The sequence below is a fragment of the Erpetoichthys calabaricus genome, chromosome 8, assembly GCF_900747795.2.
Source record: "Erpetoichthys calabaricus chromosome 8, fErpCal1.3, whole genome shotgun sequence".
Taxonomy (NCBI): domain Eukaryota; kingdom Metazoa; phylum Chordata; class Cladistia; order Polypteriformes; family Polypteridae; genus Erpetoichthys; species Erpetoichthys calabaricus.
This window is the reverse complement of record NC_041401.2, coordinates 152,497,880-152,517,671: the sequence shown is the minus strand read 5'-3', so window position 1 is coordinate 152,517,671 and position 19,792 is coordinate 152,497,880. Positions and strand designations below refer to the sequence as shown.

The window sequence follows — 19,792 nt, the reverse complement described above, 5'->3', positions numbered from 1 at the left end:
CTGTGGTAACATATTCAGTTTTGAAGCACTTATCCTGTTAAACTGTTAATAAAGTATCTACCTATCTATCTCTATCTAAACTAGTTGGTAATGTCACATGCCTTCTATTGAATTTAATATTGGTAACAGAATATTTTCCAGAGATATCACCAGCTCACTGAAAGAGTCATAATGTGATTGTAACAACATGTCACTAGGAGACACTAAACATTAAATCCTATGTGTTAGGCTTGTTCATCTGAAAATATTTTTTCTTTCTTTCAAATTTCAAAAACGTTGCTAATATTTCTCACTACTATATGTTCCCCAGGGTGTTTAATTCACAAAAAGCCTCTTACACTTGAACAATTTTGCTTGATAGGTTTGTCTCTGAGCAACTCCGGCGCCTTGCAAAGGATTAGAGTATGTAGTTGTTTGAAGTTTGATGCCAAAATGCAGCAGGCTGCAACATCGAAAGAAAAAGCAATACTGTGTAAGATTTTCCGTGCCATGGCCGGCTGGAGGCTCACCAGGCATCAGCTGCTGAATGTGTCGGACTGATAAGCTGTTTTATTTTAAAGGATGCCATAAATGCTCCCATGAATAATGTTACAGAGGCTTGTTAGAAGAAATTTATATTTTAGAGAATGTAGTGCCAAAGGTGCATACATATTTTTGTATTAAATAATTTATATATATATATATTAAAATTTGGCATGACTAGAATGTATTGAATTCATAACATACACTACCACACACACACACACACACACACACACACTCAGTTTGTTGCAGGTTAATCTAAATTTGATGAATATTAGAAAGTTCAAGTTTTATGCATCATTGCATATTTTCACGGGGAATGACAAATCAGAGGTGAAAGACGGGTAACTCTGTCTAACTGAGCCACCTATATTGGGACATGGCTCATTAACATCCCCTGTTCAGTTAAAAAAAAAAAAAAAAAAAAAAAAAAAGCTTGGTTGAGAAATAGCACGAAATTATTTAATCCCGCAACTTTTTACATGTGCTTTCCATGTTCATTAAGAAGTACCTCATAAATAGGAACGTACACAGTGTTTTGTATTTCTTTTAAATAAGAATTGTTGTCATGAACTCCAATACTTTATTGATCAGTCTGTCATGCCTAAGTCAATACATTGTTTGTGGCCTATTCCACTTTCAATTGCTGTGGGTTTTGAAGCATAAAATGTTTTAGTTTTTTGCTACAACATCTTGGTGGGGTTCAGGTCTGTGCTTGCTTGGAAATATTTTGTTTTATTACATTGCATAAAATGAAAAATTAAAGCATAGTAGAAATGTATCTGTTTTTCTGACTTGTCTGGGGTGAAGCAAGACAAGTTGTCAGTGAAAATGCAGTAATATACAGTGGTGTGAAAAACTATTTGCCCCCTTCCTGATTTCTTATTCTTTTGCATGTTTGTCACACAAAATGTTTCTGATCATCAAACACATTTAACCATTAGTCAAATATAACACAAGTAAACACAAAATGCAGTTTGTAAATGGTGGTTTTTATTATTTAGGGAGAAAAAAAAATCCAAACCTACATGGCCCTGTGTGAAAAAGTAATTGCCCCCTGAACCTAATAACTGGTTGGGCCACCCTTAGCAGCAATAACTGCAATCAAGCGTTTGCGATAACTTGCAATGAGTCTTTTACAGCGCTCTGGAGGAATTTTGGCCCACTCATCTTTGCAAAATTGTTGTAATTCAGCTTTATTTGAGGGTTTTCTAGCATGAACCGCCTTTTTAAGGTCATGCCATAGCATCTCAATTGGATTCAGGTCAGGACTTTGACTAGGCCACTCCAAAGTCTTCATTTTGTTTTTCTTCAGCCATTCAGAGGTGGATTTGCTGGTGTGTTTTGGGTCATTGTCCTGTTGCAGCACCCAAGATCGCTTCAGCTTGAGTTGACGAACAGATGGCCGGACATTCTCCTTCAGGATTTTTTGGTAGACAGTAGAATTCATGGTTCCATCTATCACAGCAAGCCTTCCAGGTCCTGAAGCAGCAAAACAACCCCAGACCATCACACTACCACCACCATATTTTACTGTTGGTATGATGTTCTTTTTCTGAAATGCTGTGTTCCTTTTACGGCAGATGTAACGGGACATTTGCCTTCCAAAAAGTTCAACTTTTGTCTCATCAGTCCACAAGGTATTTTCCCAAAAGTCTTGGCAATCATTGAGATGTTTCTTAGCAAAATTGAGACGGGCCCTAATGTTCTTTTTGCTTAACAGTGGTTTGCGTCTTGGAAATCTGCCATGCAGGCCGTTTTTGCCCAGTCTCTTTCTTATGGTGGAGTCGTGAACACTGACCTTAATTGAGGCAAGTGAGGCCTGCAGTTCTTTAGACGTTGTCCTGGGGTCTTTTGTGACCTCTCGGATGAGTCGTCTCTGCGCTCTTGGGGTAATTTTGGTCGGCCGGCCACTCCTGGGAAGGTTCACCACTGTTCCATGTTTTTGCCATTTGTGGATAATGGCTCTCACTGTGGTTCGCTGGAGTCCCAAAGCTTTAGAAATGGCTTTATAACCTTTACCAGACTGATAGATCTCAATTACTTCTGTTCTCACTAGGGGGCTCCGCCCCCTGCTCGCTTCGCTCGCCAACCCCTGGTGTTGGGAATGACAAAGAGCGTGATGTATGAATGAGATATAGAATAGTGTGACGGTGTAGATGATGCAAATAGAAAGCAAACAATAAAGTGTGTGGCACAGTGTTACGGTTTATTTGAAAATTTCTTTGTACACGCCGTTTAAGTGTAAAAGGTAATTCCAGCTCAGAACTTGTAAGGTTATTTAAGATGGTTATTGTTGTGATCAGAGTCAAGTTTGTCAGAGCTTAGAAAGAGTTGTGTCTCTCCAGGAAGTAATGGAATGACTTGGGTATTAATGTTTTCCATATTAATATTTTTTGGACATAATATAGTGCGTTGTGTTAAAAGGGGCATTTGGTCTAATGAGATTGCTGTTCCAAATGTCTCTGTAACTAAGTTGTCGCAGATAAAGGCTTGAGGAATTGTAATAATATGTGCCTGAAGTCCAGCTGTATTGGTGAGTGTACCATCTCTCAGTTGTAATAAGCAATTGTCATGATCTGGTTCTGGACATCGTATCTTTTTTACTAACTGTATCTTTTGAAAGCAATGCCAATTGTCTGCGTATTTTAAGGTGCACTGAACAATAGCTGAGTGCATGGCATCTGGAAGAATAGCTAATCACTGTCTAAAATCTCCTCCTCATAAAAGTACCTTTCCTTCAAATCGAATATTATTATTCATAAACGTTTGTAGAAGTTTATGAATGGTGTTGAGTAAGTGACTTCATGCCATTGAACATTCATCAATAAACAACATTTTTTCAAGACGGATGTCACGTGCAGTGCCACCGTTAATGTTCATAGTGGATACCGATTTGTAGGATCTAATGTAGTTGATAAAGATTTCACTTTCAGGTACATCGTCAGTTATAAGCCTCTGTAGATATTCAGTATATGAATGTAAAGAAGGCAGTCTAATTTGACCCTTTTGACAACAATGTGTAAATGTATAACTTGTATTTCCAGTTGTTTCTTCAGGGAAGTGAACTGAATGACAATGATTGCAAATGACATTCATTAATCCGAATGAATTTTCCTGGTGTATGTTTTTCTTGTGCCGTTTGAGAGGCGCGTTGTTGCATATGTAGTATTTGGGACGTGTTGTTTTGGAGCTGTAATCGATTTGCCTGTGCTGTGTGAGAAGCCCGTTGTAGCCTTCGCTGCCATTAACGTATGTCTGAGACGGGAGGTGTTTCGTTTTGAATCCGTGCCTGTTGCGATGCAGCACTTTGATTGATAGTTTGCGTCATGTGGATCTAGGATGTAGATTTGTGCATATTTGCGTTGTTGATTTGTTTCAGGGTGCACTGTTCCAATGCGATGCAGTATTTGTGCACATATGCGGAAGTAGTATGGGCCATTGCCTTTTGGTGGCCTGATATTTACTCCGGTATATGCAAAAGCAAATGAACCATTGTAGGATCTAATGCAGTTCATAAAGTTTTTACTTTTAGGTACATCGTTAGTTCGAAGCTTTAGTTGAGCTTTGCGTTTTTGGAGTCGAGACATTTTTTCTTTTAGAAATATGGATAAGTAATAAGGAGTATTGCACTCACTGTTAATATGGAGCCTTTTCTGCGGTTGAACGGTTAATAGTGCCTTATTGTAATGAGATCCACCTATGCTGCATAGCTGTCTATTTTGTTGTTTCTTTCGTTTTCGTGTGTTTGTTCCTGTTATCCTTTCCTTTTCGTTTTGTACCCGTGACCGTGTATTCATGACTTGTTTCTTTCTCAGCATGCGAAATATGGATAAGTAATAAGAAGGATCGCAGTCACTGTTAATATGTTTCTTTTTCTGTAGTTGAACGGTTAATAGTGCTATATTGTAAGGAGATCCACCAATGCTGACACCTATGCTGTCTAGTGTGAAGGTGTTGATGTTCACTTTAGAATATGTGGCTTTGGGTGTCACTTCTTATGGATGTGTGTGTGGGGGGGGGGGATTGTTGTCGCGTGAGCGTCTTCTTTCTTTTTGTGTTCCTGTGTCTTGTTGAATCCCCCTCTTTGTGTGTGTCCCGTCCCTTGCTTGAAGGGTCTGTGGGGTGGTTTTGTGTTCTTTTTTTTGTGTTCCATGGGCTTGTTGAATCCCCCTCTTGGTGTGTGTCCTGTCCGGTGCCTGTAGTGGGGGGGGGTGCCTTGCTGTTGTGCGCGAGCCTCTTTTTTTTTTTTTTTTTTTTTTTTTTTTGGGTCTAGTTTCGTGTGCAATGTGTTTCGTGCTTTGCTTGCGTTTGAATACTTTTTTATGTGCCGTTTCCTTTTTTCGGTGCTCTTTGCGCCTCATTTCTCAATTTTTCCTGTGCTCACTCCTTTTTTCTGTGGTCTTGTCCGCCTCTCGCGGCCCCTCATCCGCCTCTCTCGCCCTCTTCTATCCGCCTTTCTCGGCTCCTCAGCCGACCCTCGCGGACTCTTTTTGCGCCTGCGCAGTACGTCTTTTTGCAGCTACGGCCCATTGCCGGATGTGCCTGCGTCCATCATCCGGTTTAGCATTCTCGGTTAGTAATATGGATTTGTTCCTGAATTTCTTTGGATCTTGGCATGATGTCTAGCTTTTGAGGTGCTTTTGGTCTACTTCTCTGTGTCAGGCAGCTCCTATTTAAGTGATTTCTTGATTGAAACAGGTGTGGCAGTAATCAGGCCTGGGGCTGGCTACGGAAATTGAACTCAGGTGTGATACACCACAGTTAGGTTATTTTTTAACAAGGGGGCAATTACTTTTTCACACAGGGCCATGTAGGTTTGGATTTTTTTTCTCCCTAAATAATAAAAACCATCATTTAAAAACTGCATTTTGTGTTTACTTGTGTTATATTTGACTAATGGTTAAATGTGTTTGATGATCAGAAACATTTTGTGTGACAAACATGCAAAAGAATAAGAAATCAGGAAGGGGGCAAATAGTTTTTCACACCACTGTATAAAGTTAAAGTTTTTGTTTCATGTCCTGTTGATGCTTCATCAGTATACCATACTTAACAGGAATAAGTGAGGTTGCACCACATGTGGGTAGAGTAGTTGAAAATGTATCATATTACTTACATTTATAACCTACTGGACTGAAATAAAGTCTTCCCTTGTGTGTCTCTTGTGTACAACATAAGTAGAAGATGACTCATACAGAATAGGAAAAAGAAAGTAAGTGTGCCAGTCTGGAAGCAACTTTTGTTCTGTTCAGTCATGTAACACTCCTGCTTTCATCAGGGTGTGTAGTGTGTATGTTTGTATCATTTAATGCTTGCAGATTGGCCCTAACAGCAAAAATAGACCATTACGTGAATCACACAACATTTTGCATTTAAATCATATCAACAATCTTTTTTGTTTGCTCTATCTATCTATGATAGATACGTACACGCATACATATGTCTTTATTTATAATGTCCGCTTTTGTGGATGTAAATGTTGAGCTCAAGATCAATCATGTCAGACTTCTTTCACCTTTAATTAAGACCACCTTACCTGTAAATAAAAACACACATGGATAATATTTTGAAAGATTCATTTAAAAAAAATAATAATGTATTTTTTCTTCACATGACATCTATTGAAGTGCTGCTCATTAACTCAAAATAAAATACCAGGGGCCTCATGTATAACGCCATGCGTAGAACTCACACTATAACATGGCGTAAGCACAAAAGCGGGAATGTGCGTATGCACAGAAAAATCCAGATGCAGGAATCTGTGCGTACGCAAACTTTCACGTTCTTCCACTACATAAATCCCGATCAGCGTGACAAGTAACGCACGTGCATGCGCCTTCTGTCCCGCCCCAACTCCTCCCAGAATTATCAATTTGCATATTCAAAGAGGCATATAAAGCCTTCTGTGAAAAGACAATGGGAAAAGCACGGGGGAAAATATAAGAATTTCATCGAATACCAAGTGGAGACAAAGGAAAAACGTACTATTTGTTGGTTTAAACAGTGGTATAATCAACAAAAGAAAGTTGATCGAGTGACATAGTTTCGGAGAAACTCGAAAGCTCAAGTTCACAAAGTTGCACAGTGCCTGAAATAAAAAAGAAATCACATATCAAAGTCGGCATGAAAAGGCGACTCGCAGCGGACTGTCTTGAGTGTCATATGAAAGCTTATTAAGGTACAGAGAAAAAAAATAGGCACACAGTGGGGGAAAAAAGCACGAAATGTCAACTTTAATCTCGAAATTTCCACTTTAATCATGTAGTTTATTTTGTCATTAAAGTAGAACATGATAAACTTCATCTTAAAATCATTTATTTTACTAGTTTCTCAAGTAGCACGTTAAATGTTTTGTTCTGTGTGTGTTTGTTTTTTAAACAGTTAGATTCAATAATAACCTCATTCATTTGGAATTCAAAACCCCCACGTATCCGAAGAGCGACCCTACAAAGACCTCAGGCAGAAGGTGGCATGGCTTTACCTAATTTTCAGCTTTATTACTGGGCAGCAAACATACAAGCCATAAAAACCTGGACACAAATAAATGAACATACACAGGCTTGGTCCGCAATGGAAGTAAAATCCTGTAGTACTTCTTTATACTCCCTGCTCTGCACTCCAATAAATGTAAGTTATCGCAAATATACAAATAACCCAAATGTGCTTTACTCACTCAGAATATGGAACCAACTTAGAAAGCATTTTAAGATAGAAAATCTTTTATCCGTGGCACCTCTGCAAGAGAACCACCTCTCTCAACCCTCGCAAACATATCCAGTTTTTAATACCTGGAAAAGTTTTGGAATTAAAATGCTCAGAGATCTTTATATAGACAACATATTTGCATCTTTTCAACAATTACGTTCAAAATTCAACCTCCCAGCTACACATTTCTTTCACTATCTTCAAATTAGAAATTTTGTTAAACAGAAATTGCCCGATTTCCCCCACCTCGCACCCTCCACAATACTGGAAAAAATACTGCTCAATTTCGAGGAATTAAACACCATTTACGCATTATATAAAATCCTATTAGAGGCCCTAACTTTCAAAGATCCAAGAGGACATTGGGAAGAAGATCTCTTAATCAATATATCAGAAAAGGAGTGGAAGGTATCAAAGAAGAGAATTCACTCAAGCTCCATATGTGCAAAGCATAGAATTATTCAACTAAAAATTATGTATCAAGCTCATCTGTCTCGCTTAAAACTGTCCAAAATGTTTCCAGGGCAAGATCCAACCTGCGAACGCTGCAACCAAGCTCCTGCCTCACTGGGTCACATGTTCTGGGCCTGCACCAAACTAACATCATTTTGGACCAAAATTTTTAAGTGCCTTTCAGACAGCCTTGCGGTCACAATCCCTCCTAACCCATTAACAGCTGTGTTCGGTGTTCTTCCAGACGGACTTGAAGTGGAAAAGGTCAAGCAAACGGTGATTGCATTCACTACACTCTTGGCACGCAGACTTATTCTGTTAAATTGGAAGAATCCTAATTCTCCTCTGATAAGTCAGTGGGAATCCGATGTTTTATATTATTTGAAATTGGAAAAAATCAAATTCTCAGTTAGAGGATCTGTACAAAATTTTTTCAAAACCTGGCAGTATCTGATCAATATTATTTTAGAATAAGAGAAATAACTGTTACCACATTTAATTCCCTTCTCCATCTCTTATTTACCTATATATTTATTTCTCCCTTTTATTTATTGTTGCCTTATTAAAAAGCCCTAAGCAATTCTCCTTTGGCTAAGCTCTCCTTCTCAGGGGTGGGGTTTGATTTGTCTTCAATTTTGTTTGGTTATAAATTGATCTATTTGTATGGAATGATTACAATAAAAATTAATAAACATAAAAATAAATATCAGAATGTTTGGTTGCAAAATCTGCCACTCTTTATTAGCAAGTTGAAAGAAGGGTTTCAGTTGGAACACAGCTGTTAGCAGCCACTTCAACCAAGGATTAACTTAAAAAAGGAAGATCAAGGGGTTTCCTTTAATCAGTGATTCCAAATTGCTCTACTATAAGTAAGTGTTTGTGTGTGCTTGAAGGTGTCTCTTGTGTCTAATATTTCTGGGATAGACTTTGTCCCTGCAGTACTAAACTGAATAAAGATTGTTTGTTGAGCGATGGAGAGGTGTTCTTTTATTGTTTGAATAATAAGAAGATAAATGCTATAGTTAATGTCTTTTGGTTTAATTAATTATTGTGTAATAATTATGCTGCTCATTATTCTCTTTCTTTGATAGTAAATTTCACTTAAACATGCTTATTTCTGGTGGTTTACCTTTACCTAAAGGATTAATAACTTAACACTACTGCTGGAATTTCAAAAATGTTGTTCACATAGAATGTAGAGGTAGTGAGCCATACCTTCATGCTAGTTCAGCATTTTAAAAGCCCCTTTATACAGGATTAAGTCCAGGCAAAATGAGGCGATTTTACTTAATCCAATAATCCATCCACCCATCTACTAAACCCACTTAATCCAATTTTTTAGGCTTTGTGGAGTCAGTGCGTATTCTGGCAGCACTAGATGCAAACCAAGAACTATCTTTAGATGTGGTCCCAGTCTATCACTGGACACTTTCACTTATGTGCCCGCACATACTCATGGCAGCAACTGAAAAATACCTTCTGCCTTTGCATCAATCAGGAGATACAATAACACGAATGTTTTTAAGGCTCTTTGATTAATAGAAGTGGCTCAAGGGATATTATTATATTGTAAAAATTAACAAGCTGAAGTTCATTGTCTCCTCGTGCATAGTGATAAGAAGTGTTTTCGGAGATCGAAATGCTAGTTTTAATTTACTGTTGGTTAAGCACAATGGTACAGTGCTATAGTCAGTGTAGTAATCTTGTGACATATTTGCTTTTCTGCTGCCCTTAAAGAAAGGGGCATTTGGATTATTGGTTTACAAGCAGTATAGAATCACATAATCCAGAAAATATACTACACATTGTGTGCCTACTTCAGTTGTTTCTGTCATCTTTACAAAGAGCCTGAATAGTGATCACTTGAAAATACTTTTCTGTTACAAGAAAATTTAATAAATTTTACAAAACAGTAAAATTTTTGAATACCTTCATTATAAACTGTTAAGATGCATTCAACAGTTCTTTGATTTGTTTTAAAATATATGCATTACAATGCATCCCTCTTAACACATTCATTCATTATAAAGATTTTAAAAAATCCATCCAATCAAAAATACAGTTAATCGTTAAATCATAGAAGTAGTCAGAATTAATTGATATTAAACTACACTTGCAACTGGGATCCAAAAAATAATTTGTTACAGAGATCTGAAAAGTTAACCACCTTTCTCATCATGTTTAGTGTTTTATATCTAGCTACAAAAATCGACCGGGAAAAGATCTTTACTTCCTGTTTTTCCTGAATACCTAAACTGTTCTGAGTCTGTCAGCCAAAAGTGCTATTAGTGTGCAGTGTGTAAGTGAATTGACTGGAAACAGCATTTTTTTTAATCAATTTTAAACCCAAAAGTCTCTTGTAAAATACATCTAGTAAAGTTTAGTAAGGTCAGGAATTAATAATTTGAGTCTGTAACCAACAAAACAATATCATCTGCATAGGGGGTATTTTTTATTTCCTTTCATCGATCTAGTTTTGAACACCCTTAACACTAGAATTACCAGAGTCTACGAAAAAACTCGTAGATCCGGCCCACCTTAAAAAAGTTCTCACCTCTCTTTTGTCTTCTAAATGTGCCGATTAAGACGAGCAGCAAAAAGCCGGCTATTCCATCCCCCACCATCACAAAACATTCACTAAGTTTTCCCAGCTCATGCCTTGTTTGATTATCTGGGAGTGACTGAACTGGAGTTTTAGAGTGGAAATAATAGACCGTTATATGGAACACACACATTTCATGTGTGTTCCGTTTCTACAGTAATCTGTGTAAACACATTGTTAAAACAGAAACTTTTTCATATTTTAGTAATAAATGTTACAAAATGTAGGCATAAATTATAGAATGTGTGAAGGCTGACGGCCAAACATCAAATAAACACTTTCACAAAAGGTTCAAGGCTGTAATAACACCTTCCGTGGCGTAACGCTGAGATTTGCTGACTCAGAGCACGGAAGCCCTGCTGCGCCGTAGAGACCCGAGTTCGATTCCCCGCTGGGGAGGAAGTGTTTTTTTTTTCTTTGTAGCCTCAAATGGACATAAAATTTATAAATTGGTATGCACTCTAAATCGTTAAGTTTAAAATGTCAATCGCGGTTATTTCTGTTGATCGCGGTTATTTCTGTTGATTAATTCATGCTTTTTTACTTAGAGTGAGAACAGGAGCTTCTGATCTGACTCTAAGTAACAGCGCCAGTATAAATCACACCCAGTCTGACACTGTTCGTTTTCAAATAATATTGCATTACTTCAACGATATCTTCTGATTGGTACTATTTGCGTCATAAAATGATTTCTTCAAAACGTCACATATATTTGTTTTGAGATAATGAATAGAGCTGCAAATTTCAGGTGCTTGTTCAGTGTAATAGGAACCATAGCACAGAGAAGTGTGTACACTGCAACACAAGTACACATGTCGTAAATATAGGAAAGGCGCTCCTTGGGTGAGCTATAGCACGTCTTTATGTGAAAACAGCTGTGTCAGATGGGGAGTGTCTGATGATTGCATATAGCGCTGAAGTTACTGCTCTTTACTATGCTTTCTTCTGCATGTCCTGGAGTACAAAAGAAACAGCACACAGCAACATGTGGGGACTGGCAAGATTGGGAAAAAAAAAACACGCGATCGTATGTATCGTGATACACTGCAGAGCTATAGCGCGTCTTTATGTGAAAACAGCAGTGTCAGATGGGGTAGGGAAGGATCCTGAACGCGACTGAGAGAAAAGTGAATAAAAAAAAAACAAAAACAAAGCTAACATTTACAAATATCATAAATTACACTGTCTGTTACAGACAGAAATCAAATGTATCTTTTTATTCTAAAATAGTAAAAATAAGAGCAGTTCGCTTCTCAAAAGGGAATCGAGCAGGATCGAACTTGTGACCTTTTGATTCCCAATCAGCAACTGATACTGTTGTGCCACGGGGCCGTCGAAGTAAATGAATGTCAATGTCGCACACTAAGGCGGCTTTTTTTTTCTGCAGTTATATTTTTGAATAAAAGTGCACTTGTTCTGTCATATTTGTACCTTTCGTGAAAGTGTTTTTGATATTCGGACTTCAGGCTTCATACATTATATAGTTTATGCCTACATTTTGTCATTTACTACTAGAATATGAAAAATGTTTCTGTTTTAAAAATGTGTTTACACAGATTACTGTAGAAAACGGAACACACATGAAATGCATGTGTTCCAAATAACAATCTATTATTTCCACTCTAAAACTCCACTTCACTCCCAGATAATCAATCAAGGCATGAGCTGGGAGAAGTTCGTGCACGTTCTAAGTCGGTGGGGGGATGGAATAGTCGGCTGTTTGCAGATTGTCTTTATCTGCACATTTCGAGGACAAAGGACGCTGGCGGAGATTTAAGAAGCGATTTAAGGTGGGACGGATCTAAGAGTTTTTTCGTAGGCTCTGGTAATTCTAGTGTTAATCCAAATCAGTGTCACACACTGTCTAGCACCAACTAGATACCTACCCTTGGCAGGGTGCCAGTTAATCGCAGGGTGCATATCAATGCATAAACATATAATCATTGTTTTAGGATTTCAAGGTGTACTAGCAGTCAACAGTAAGTATTGTGTATTATCATTCATTATAGGCTGCAATTAAATGAAGCTCTTCCATCTTGATTAAATTAGTTAGTTACCAGAGATTTCAGAATTGTCTTTTTTTAAATTAGCAAATAGAATTGTTTTAGATTTAATGTTTTCTGTTTACTTCTTTTTCCATAGCTACCAGAGATGCTGCATTCAGAAAGTGAAGATCTCAAGAGCTGGCGGATGGGACATTTCCTTCTTCAGAATCTTGGCATGTTGATTGGGTTTGGCATAATGCTTCTCATTGCCATCTTTGAAGAAAAGATTGTCCTTGACATTCCCTTTTAGTCCATCTAAAAGCAGCACTAATAGAGAAAATCAGTGTTTGTTGCTTTCGGTTAGCGTTAATGCTTGTGTTGTAGTCCAAGTCCATCTGTAAATGAGCTTACTATGACAGACATGCATTTCAGTAACAAAGCAGCTGCTTACAAATTTCACTACCAGGTTTGATATTCTTTCATTGTCTTATTTTATAAGCTGAAAATATTTTCTTCAATACACCTCGCCCTTTAATTCGTAGTGTAATATATACACGCAAGGGGGGGCAAAGCACTATCCCGAGTGCAGCCGGTTGGGTAAAATTTAATCTATTTTAATTCTGTGGGTAGCTTTTGGTTTAATCTATCATTGGCTTGCCTTACAAGCTACTGTTTTATTTGAAACAAAGAGACCAGATTTTGTTTACAGTTTTTAATATGAAAGAAGAGGCTCTTTGAGTCTTGTTTCTTTGAAAATAAAAATGCAATTGCATAAAGTTGTTATTCATGTTTCTTTATTGGTGCTATAGTTTTGACTTCATCTGATTTACTTTAACATAGTTTAAGATGCTTGATATATAATAAATATACTCAAGCTAGAGTCGAACTAAGTAATGTGAATGATCACCTGATATAGCCAGAGATGTCAACAGTTGGTTGTCCACCAGTAGTTTAGTCTGTCTGTCACGATATTTAGTGAGACATGGTCAGTTTCTGCTGTTGGCTTGTAAAAATAATTCATCACGTTCAGACAAAGAAAAGATGACACGCTGTGAGATCGCATAGATTTTTCGTCTCACAAAGAAGCTGTGGCATCATAAGTCTCAGAAAGAGAAAAATAAATATGTTTGCCTAATAAGTGGAGCACCGGTCTACTGAATCGGAGGCTTCTTTAGAGCATTTGTGCAACATTTATGTAGCATATATTTCATTAAGCATATTGTAACTATTGGCAAATGATTTTATACCAAATGTAGTATTTGTCTGCTGCTCCGTGATCAGTGAAGTCCGTGATCCTGAGGTGGTTCTTGCCTACTGCATGCAGTGCATGCTTGCTGAGACTGACGGACTGGTGGTTTGTAATCAATTCTAGACCTCTCAGACTAATCCCTTTGCTACTGTTACTACTTTTTGAAGCATAGTCTACAATGTTTATTTTTGACTTTACCTCAGATAAATAGAAGTTAAATTTAGAGATATGTCAATGTGTATTTTAAGAAAAAAATGATAAAAGTAATTTCTATGGTAAACATTAATAAGAAACACAGTTTTATCTTTTTGCACAGATTTCATTTTCACCATTTTTTCAGATTTGTCATGTAGTACATTACATCCCAGATCTGTAAGAAAAATAAGACAAGCTGTGTTTTTACATGTGAGGGTTAAACCAGTGCATTGTTTTCTTATTTGTTAGTAACGATGAGAGGTAAATTGCATTATCACCTCAGAACAGGCTTTTTACATAATGTACGTGTAATGCAGTGGTGCATGCAGGGTGATAAGAGCATGGGTTTAATGTTCGATCTGTTAGGTATTAGCTGTTATATGTCATTAGAAAATTCAGTTAAATATCTGGGAGGAACATCAGAACTCCTGCCTGCAAACAATGGTGAGCAAATGCTTAGTGTGTCTAGCAACATTCTAGTGCAATGTGTGTACTGTAAACATTTAATTTTTTTTAATTTTGTTCTGCTGTTGGTATCTTTATGCAGCAATTAACAATGCTGCTGTTTTCAGTGTACAAGTGGCTCCAATATAAAACAGAAAACAAAAGGAAAGCTACAGTGAAGCGCTGAGCAGGTGGCAATGCAATTTACCCTCTGATTTACTAAATACTGTAGGTTTTATTTTACTGACTGATTAAATAATATATCCATTGTTCCTGTTAAAATATAAATAACCCCCAAAATACATTTTTTAAAAAGCATATTGTTTTTAATGGTAATTTAAATGAAAAATGCTTTAAATACTCTATTTCCAATATGTGAGTGTGGAGGTCGAGGCAGATGGCATTTCAAGAATTGAGACTCGTAACAGCGTGGGGAAAATACGTAACTCTGTAGTAATGAATCTAGGGCTAAGAAGTCTCTGCTTTAATCTATATCAGTGGAATAAATAATTGGTGAAAGATGATGTAGTAATGAACGCTTAACATTTATCAGCTAGTTTCATTAGGCAGACTAACAAAAGCCGTGATAAATAGAAATGTACCTTTCTAACGGTGTGATTTTAAACAAAGTAGTGGAAATGCTGCAGGCCTACCAATGTGGTATGCTACTGTCCCACAAAAAAAAGAAAAAACAAAAAACAACTTTTTACAATTGAATTTACTGTCATTTTTATAATTAACAAAGGTGCAAACCCAAGCCAGAAAATGTCCTGAAGATGTATAACGTATCTTTTTGATCGCACAATTTGTTATAGTATAGCACAGTTATATTATTTTCATTCCATTTTGAACCACTTCTGGCAATTTCAATATGTACAGCATTGCAGATGACAAAATCCTCCTCTTGCGACAAAAAAAACAACACATTAATAAATGCGTGTTATTGACACACTATAAAATGTGCTCGTTTTCTACAGCTTTGTGTATAACATGGTTAACACTGACTTCATTAAAACAGTTCATAAAATAAACACCTTATGAATCTCTCATTGCAACTCTTGTCATTAATGTTTTTCCCATTATTTTTCAATGAAAAAAAAAATCATTTAGTTATTCAAATTGTTGTTTCTCCTGGGGAGTGGGAATTAAGGGTGTTGTTTCCACTATAGTTTGGCTTTTTTGGGTAGATTTAAACACACTCGTAGTGCGCTGGTGCGGACCAAAACAACCAAACTAAGACCCTTTGGGAACAGAGCTCTCGGTGCAGTACCAGGTGAACCCTAAGGACATTTACGTGAGATTAGAAACTGAACAAAGGACTGATCTAACTACAGGAAATGCTTTGTATTATAAGTAACATTTGTTCAAGCTGTGGTCGCCATGCTTATGCCACTGCTGCTACTCATTTAGCCATCTCAGCATTAGGAGTCGAGGGTGAACATGTAGCAGTGAGCAGGTACAATGTCTCCACTCTGTGCCCTCACTAGAGCTTGCTATCGTCTGTACAGTTGCTTACATAAAATGTCATTTCTGTAGCATGCAAAGTAGCAGAAAATTTTCATGTACTCTTGAAGTTATCAGATAATACGCATTCAGCTCACTGAGGTACATTTGATAAACAACCCACATAATTATTGGAAATGTGGAGGTGCACAAACACAGCTGTTGTCAACCCTCCATGAAGATTCCATGAATTGTTTTGGCCCATTAAATGAAGTCCAGGGCATGGCCACAGGGCCTTTAACGTTCTATTCTGGATCATTTAAAAGTTTACTGTGTGAAATGCAACTGAAATAACTGGAGATTGAAACAAAGTAACTCGTAATTTGATTTGACATAAATCAAATGGAATGAGTGCAATACCGCCTTAAGTAGCACTGTGCCTGTGATATTTTTGGCTGTTTCTACAAAAACATAACAGTATGCAGGTTTCCATTGTTGGAATAACTTGATAATTTATGCATTTTATTGCAGCCAGTTTACCTTTTTTTTAAATGCTGGCCAAGCTAGTCTAAAATTATCTTTAGATAAACCAGTTATTTCTCAAAACTGGCCAATATTTTGAACACAATAAGCAATAGAAATAGGTCTGACTGGAGGATAGTTAGAATGAACAGGTCGGTGCTGCACAGGCGTGGAGCTCCTCAATTCTTTTCATTCACATCTGAGCCTTTCCATTACATGCTGTGATGTACATGCAAGTAAGAAAAGAAAGTAAATCTTATTAAACGAGGTGCTTCAGATAAGGACACGGTTATTTTTTGTTTACAGTTTAACAAATAAAATGAGTAAAAGTACCAAAAACACGCACACACTGAAATTATCGTAACTATTCATTTGTGTTTTCAACCAGCTCGTTCCAGATGCAAGTCCTTAATTCTTGCAGTTGGAACGTTTGGAGAAAGTATTTGGTGATGTGGCAGCTGGTGTAGCTGAAGGTCACACATGCTAGTTGCCCTTTTTTAAAGAGTTAAATAATGTATGGCATCATTGCACAAGACACAATCAAATCAATTGATTTGGAAGAGCACACCTTCAAGTTTGGTCAAATTCCAAAATATCACCCAATGGGTGCGCAGAAAATAAAACAGTGCTAATAAAAACCCAATCAGCAAAGGAAAGCGGAGAAAGAAGCCTGTATAGGCTGCTGATTATCAAAAATATCAACTTTATACATGTAGGTTAAAAAACGTAAAGAACATGTGACTGATGTTATTTAGCAAAATAAGTCACAAAGGTGAAAAATTAGAATACTAAATAATTTTGAAGCTGAGGCCAGTTGTCTGGAAATATCAGTTATGGTTCTTGATGGCTTCAGCTCTCAAAATGACATTTATCTAAAATGAACATGGTGGGCACTACGAGGTTGTCCTAGGGTGGTGAATGTGATATTGTCGGGTTTCTGGTGTTCCTGGAACAACATCAGCGTTGTGGTTTCATTCACCTTTAATCAATCAGCTTGAGACTCTAATTCTGACATCATAAACCTGGATGTGCATAAAAAAGAATTAAAAAATCCTGAGTGTAGACTCTCTCTTTTTTTTATTCACAAAATTGTGTTCTCAATAGGATTTTTTTTAAAAAAAAAATTTTTGTTTAAATTCTTAAGCTATTTTTTTTAATCTATTGTTACAAAAAGTGAAATTGGGTGCCTTTGAGTAGCAAGTCTCTGCTTTATGCCAGAGGCTGACTTTAAAGCTGATTGCTTAAAGGCGAATGACTGTCCCAGAACAGCAAACTCCATGTTGTCCCATGAGCGAGAGAAACAGTGAGAAGATCAGATCGACTTGCCCATGGCTGTTTAATGTTTGTCCCCTGCTGGAACACATTTTTGCTCCATTTAAAGCACAGTAAAGTTTGTCTAGTCAAAAGACTCAGAAGTCACAGCCTTGCCTGGGATGGGAAAAAGGTGCCTCATCATTTGATATTTTTGGAACAGGGCCATAGATAGGACAGGTACAGCAGGAGTGCTCCATCAATTTTTGTCTAGGTGGCGGAGAGGAGTGTCAACACAATAAAAAATAAATCTAAAGTATAATTTGCCAGTCATGTGTAATTTAATTTTTTCATCAGTGCCATTATGGACAATTAAATTAGCATTGGTAGAGGCAAATGTGAGCAGGTAAGACTATTACCTTTGACTATTGGCAGTGACAGAGTGCTACCAAGTCAAGATGGACTTTTTATTTTATTTGTTTTAATTTTTTAGATTACAGCTGTGCCAAATGACATAATTTGCTTTTGTAGAAAACTCCTTGTGTATGAAATTGTACTGCCTCCTAACATTCCAATTCATGATTGTAATTATTCAATATCAAATCATTTTCTGTGCTTAGACCAGCTAGTTTTGTGTTTGCTGGAGTAAAGGTTCTGTGCGATTTATCCTGTCACTGTGTGACATCCATGCTCTTGTCCATTGGGTGTGTATCTGTAATCACATTAAACTAATGTAATTGATCGGATCAAATCATGCATGAAGCATGACATTAGAAAAAGTGCATTTGTAAAAGTACTCTTCTTCATTTCCTTTATCAGATGTACTTGAAAGCAATATGTGAAATCATTACATTGTGTGAAAACTTGGAGTATGATCTGTTTTGGGGCAAACTTGAAAATATTCACGACAATGATTTGGGATATGGATACCTACTCAAGGCACTGAAAATAAGTGGAGTGTGAATTTATTTTTTTCAACAAACATTACAAAAAACAATCTGAAAACACTGTGCTCTAAATTCTGACATCTCCTCTCAGGTTAAAAGTGCAGCTATTTTATTTTTGAAAAATGATTACATTTGTAAATAGGGTCTTTCTTTTCTGGTTGAATTAGACAATTGTGAAATGTGTCTGGCCTATGAACCTTGAAATGAAAGGATACTTGTTCAAGGTTTAAACAAAATATCGTAAAGAAACAAATTTTGTATAAAGCATGCTATTGTTTCACAATGTAAGCCCCAAAGCATATCATACTTGGTATAACACTACCCTGTGTCATTTCCTTCATCCGTAATAATAATAATGAAGATGTTTCATGTTTACAGACTTAGATAAATGTATTCATCATATTTGCCATCCTTGCTGATTGTACACATACTGTATATGCTGTATGTATTCCTTGTTCAACGAAGGAAGACAATAAAGATGTTAATTATCTGCACATGTTGCTCCTGTAGTTTTTCCAATTTTACAGTATTAAATGGTAATTAACATTTTTCTCTTACCAAAAAAAAGTTTCACATTTTTACTTTTATCTGTGTTCAGTTTTTTTTTTTGTATTTTTTAACCCCCCCCCCCCCCCCAACAGCCTAGACAGTTTGGCCCCCTGTGGACTGATCGACATTGTGCTTACTGTGGTAAATGGCGAGTATGATAAAACTGCATACTTGGAGGTGATGGAGGCACAGGTACGTTTATAGTTACAGATATGAGAACAAGACTGTGTAAAACTACAAGGAAAAACATTGGATAAAGATTTTACATCCTGAACGCTTTTGGGTGTATCTTATGAATTTTGGCCTGCTGATTACAAAACTCCTCTTTAAATTTTCCTATCATGTACCATTTTATTGCAATTGCCTATTTTGTAGTTTCCTCCCATATTGTAAGTATACATATACAGTACGCCAGCTGCAACAAATCTTTGTGTTGATCTAAAAATAGTAGCACTGCTACTAGGATTGTACTTTGGATATGCCAGATGATGTTCTTTCATTTCCAAATGGGACAATAGAGCTAAACAGTCTCATTTAGTTAAAAAGAACTTTCCGCTCCATTTAGTATTTGGCTTTGTGCAGAAAAGTGTGGCATATAAACCACTTGTTGGCCCCAAAAACATATATTTGCCTCCTGTTTGTATAAAACTTAAACTGGAAAAAATTTTAATGAAAGCAATCAACAAGGAAGGTGAAGGATTTCCATATTTGAGACCAATGTTTCCATGAAAAACTGATACCAAAATTAAGGAAGGCATTTTTGTAGGTCCACAAATCAGACACGTCATCAATGAAAACCAAGATCTGAAATTGGGGCTGGAGGAAATGATAAGTAAAGTATTTCAGGGTGGTGTTTGGAAGTTTCTTGGCAACTACAGATCATCAAGTTATGTTCAGCTGGATGACAATGTGCTTCAAGCAT

At 36.9% G+C, this 19,792-nt stretch overlaps 1 protein-coding gene across 2 annotated transcripts in view; it reads left to right on the top strand.

Annotated features, from left to right (window-relative positions):
• Positions 1-18,815, top strand: part of slc39a10 (solute carrier family 39 member 10) — a 168,374-nt gene extending 149,559 nt beyond the window's left edge. For both annotated transcript variants that reach the window (XM_028807627.2, XM_028807624.2), the window contains exon 11: positions 12,428-18,815. In XM_028807627.2, coding sequence (XP_028663460.2) covers positions 12,428-12,580 — 153 coding nt within the window. In that variant the 3' untranslated portion in view covers positions 12,581-18,815. The remainder of the gene's footprint in view (positions 1-12,427) is intronic.
• Positions 18,816-19,792: the final 977 nt, after the last annotated feature.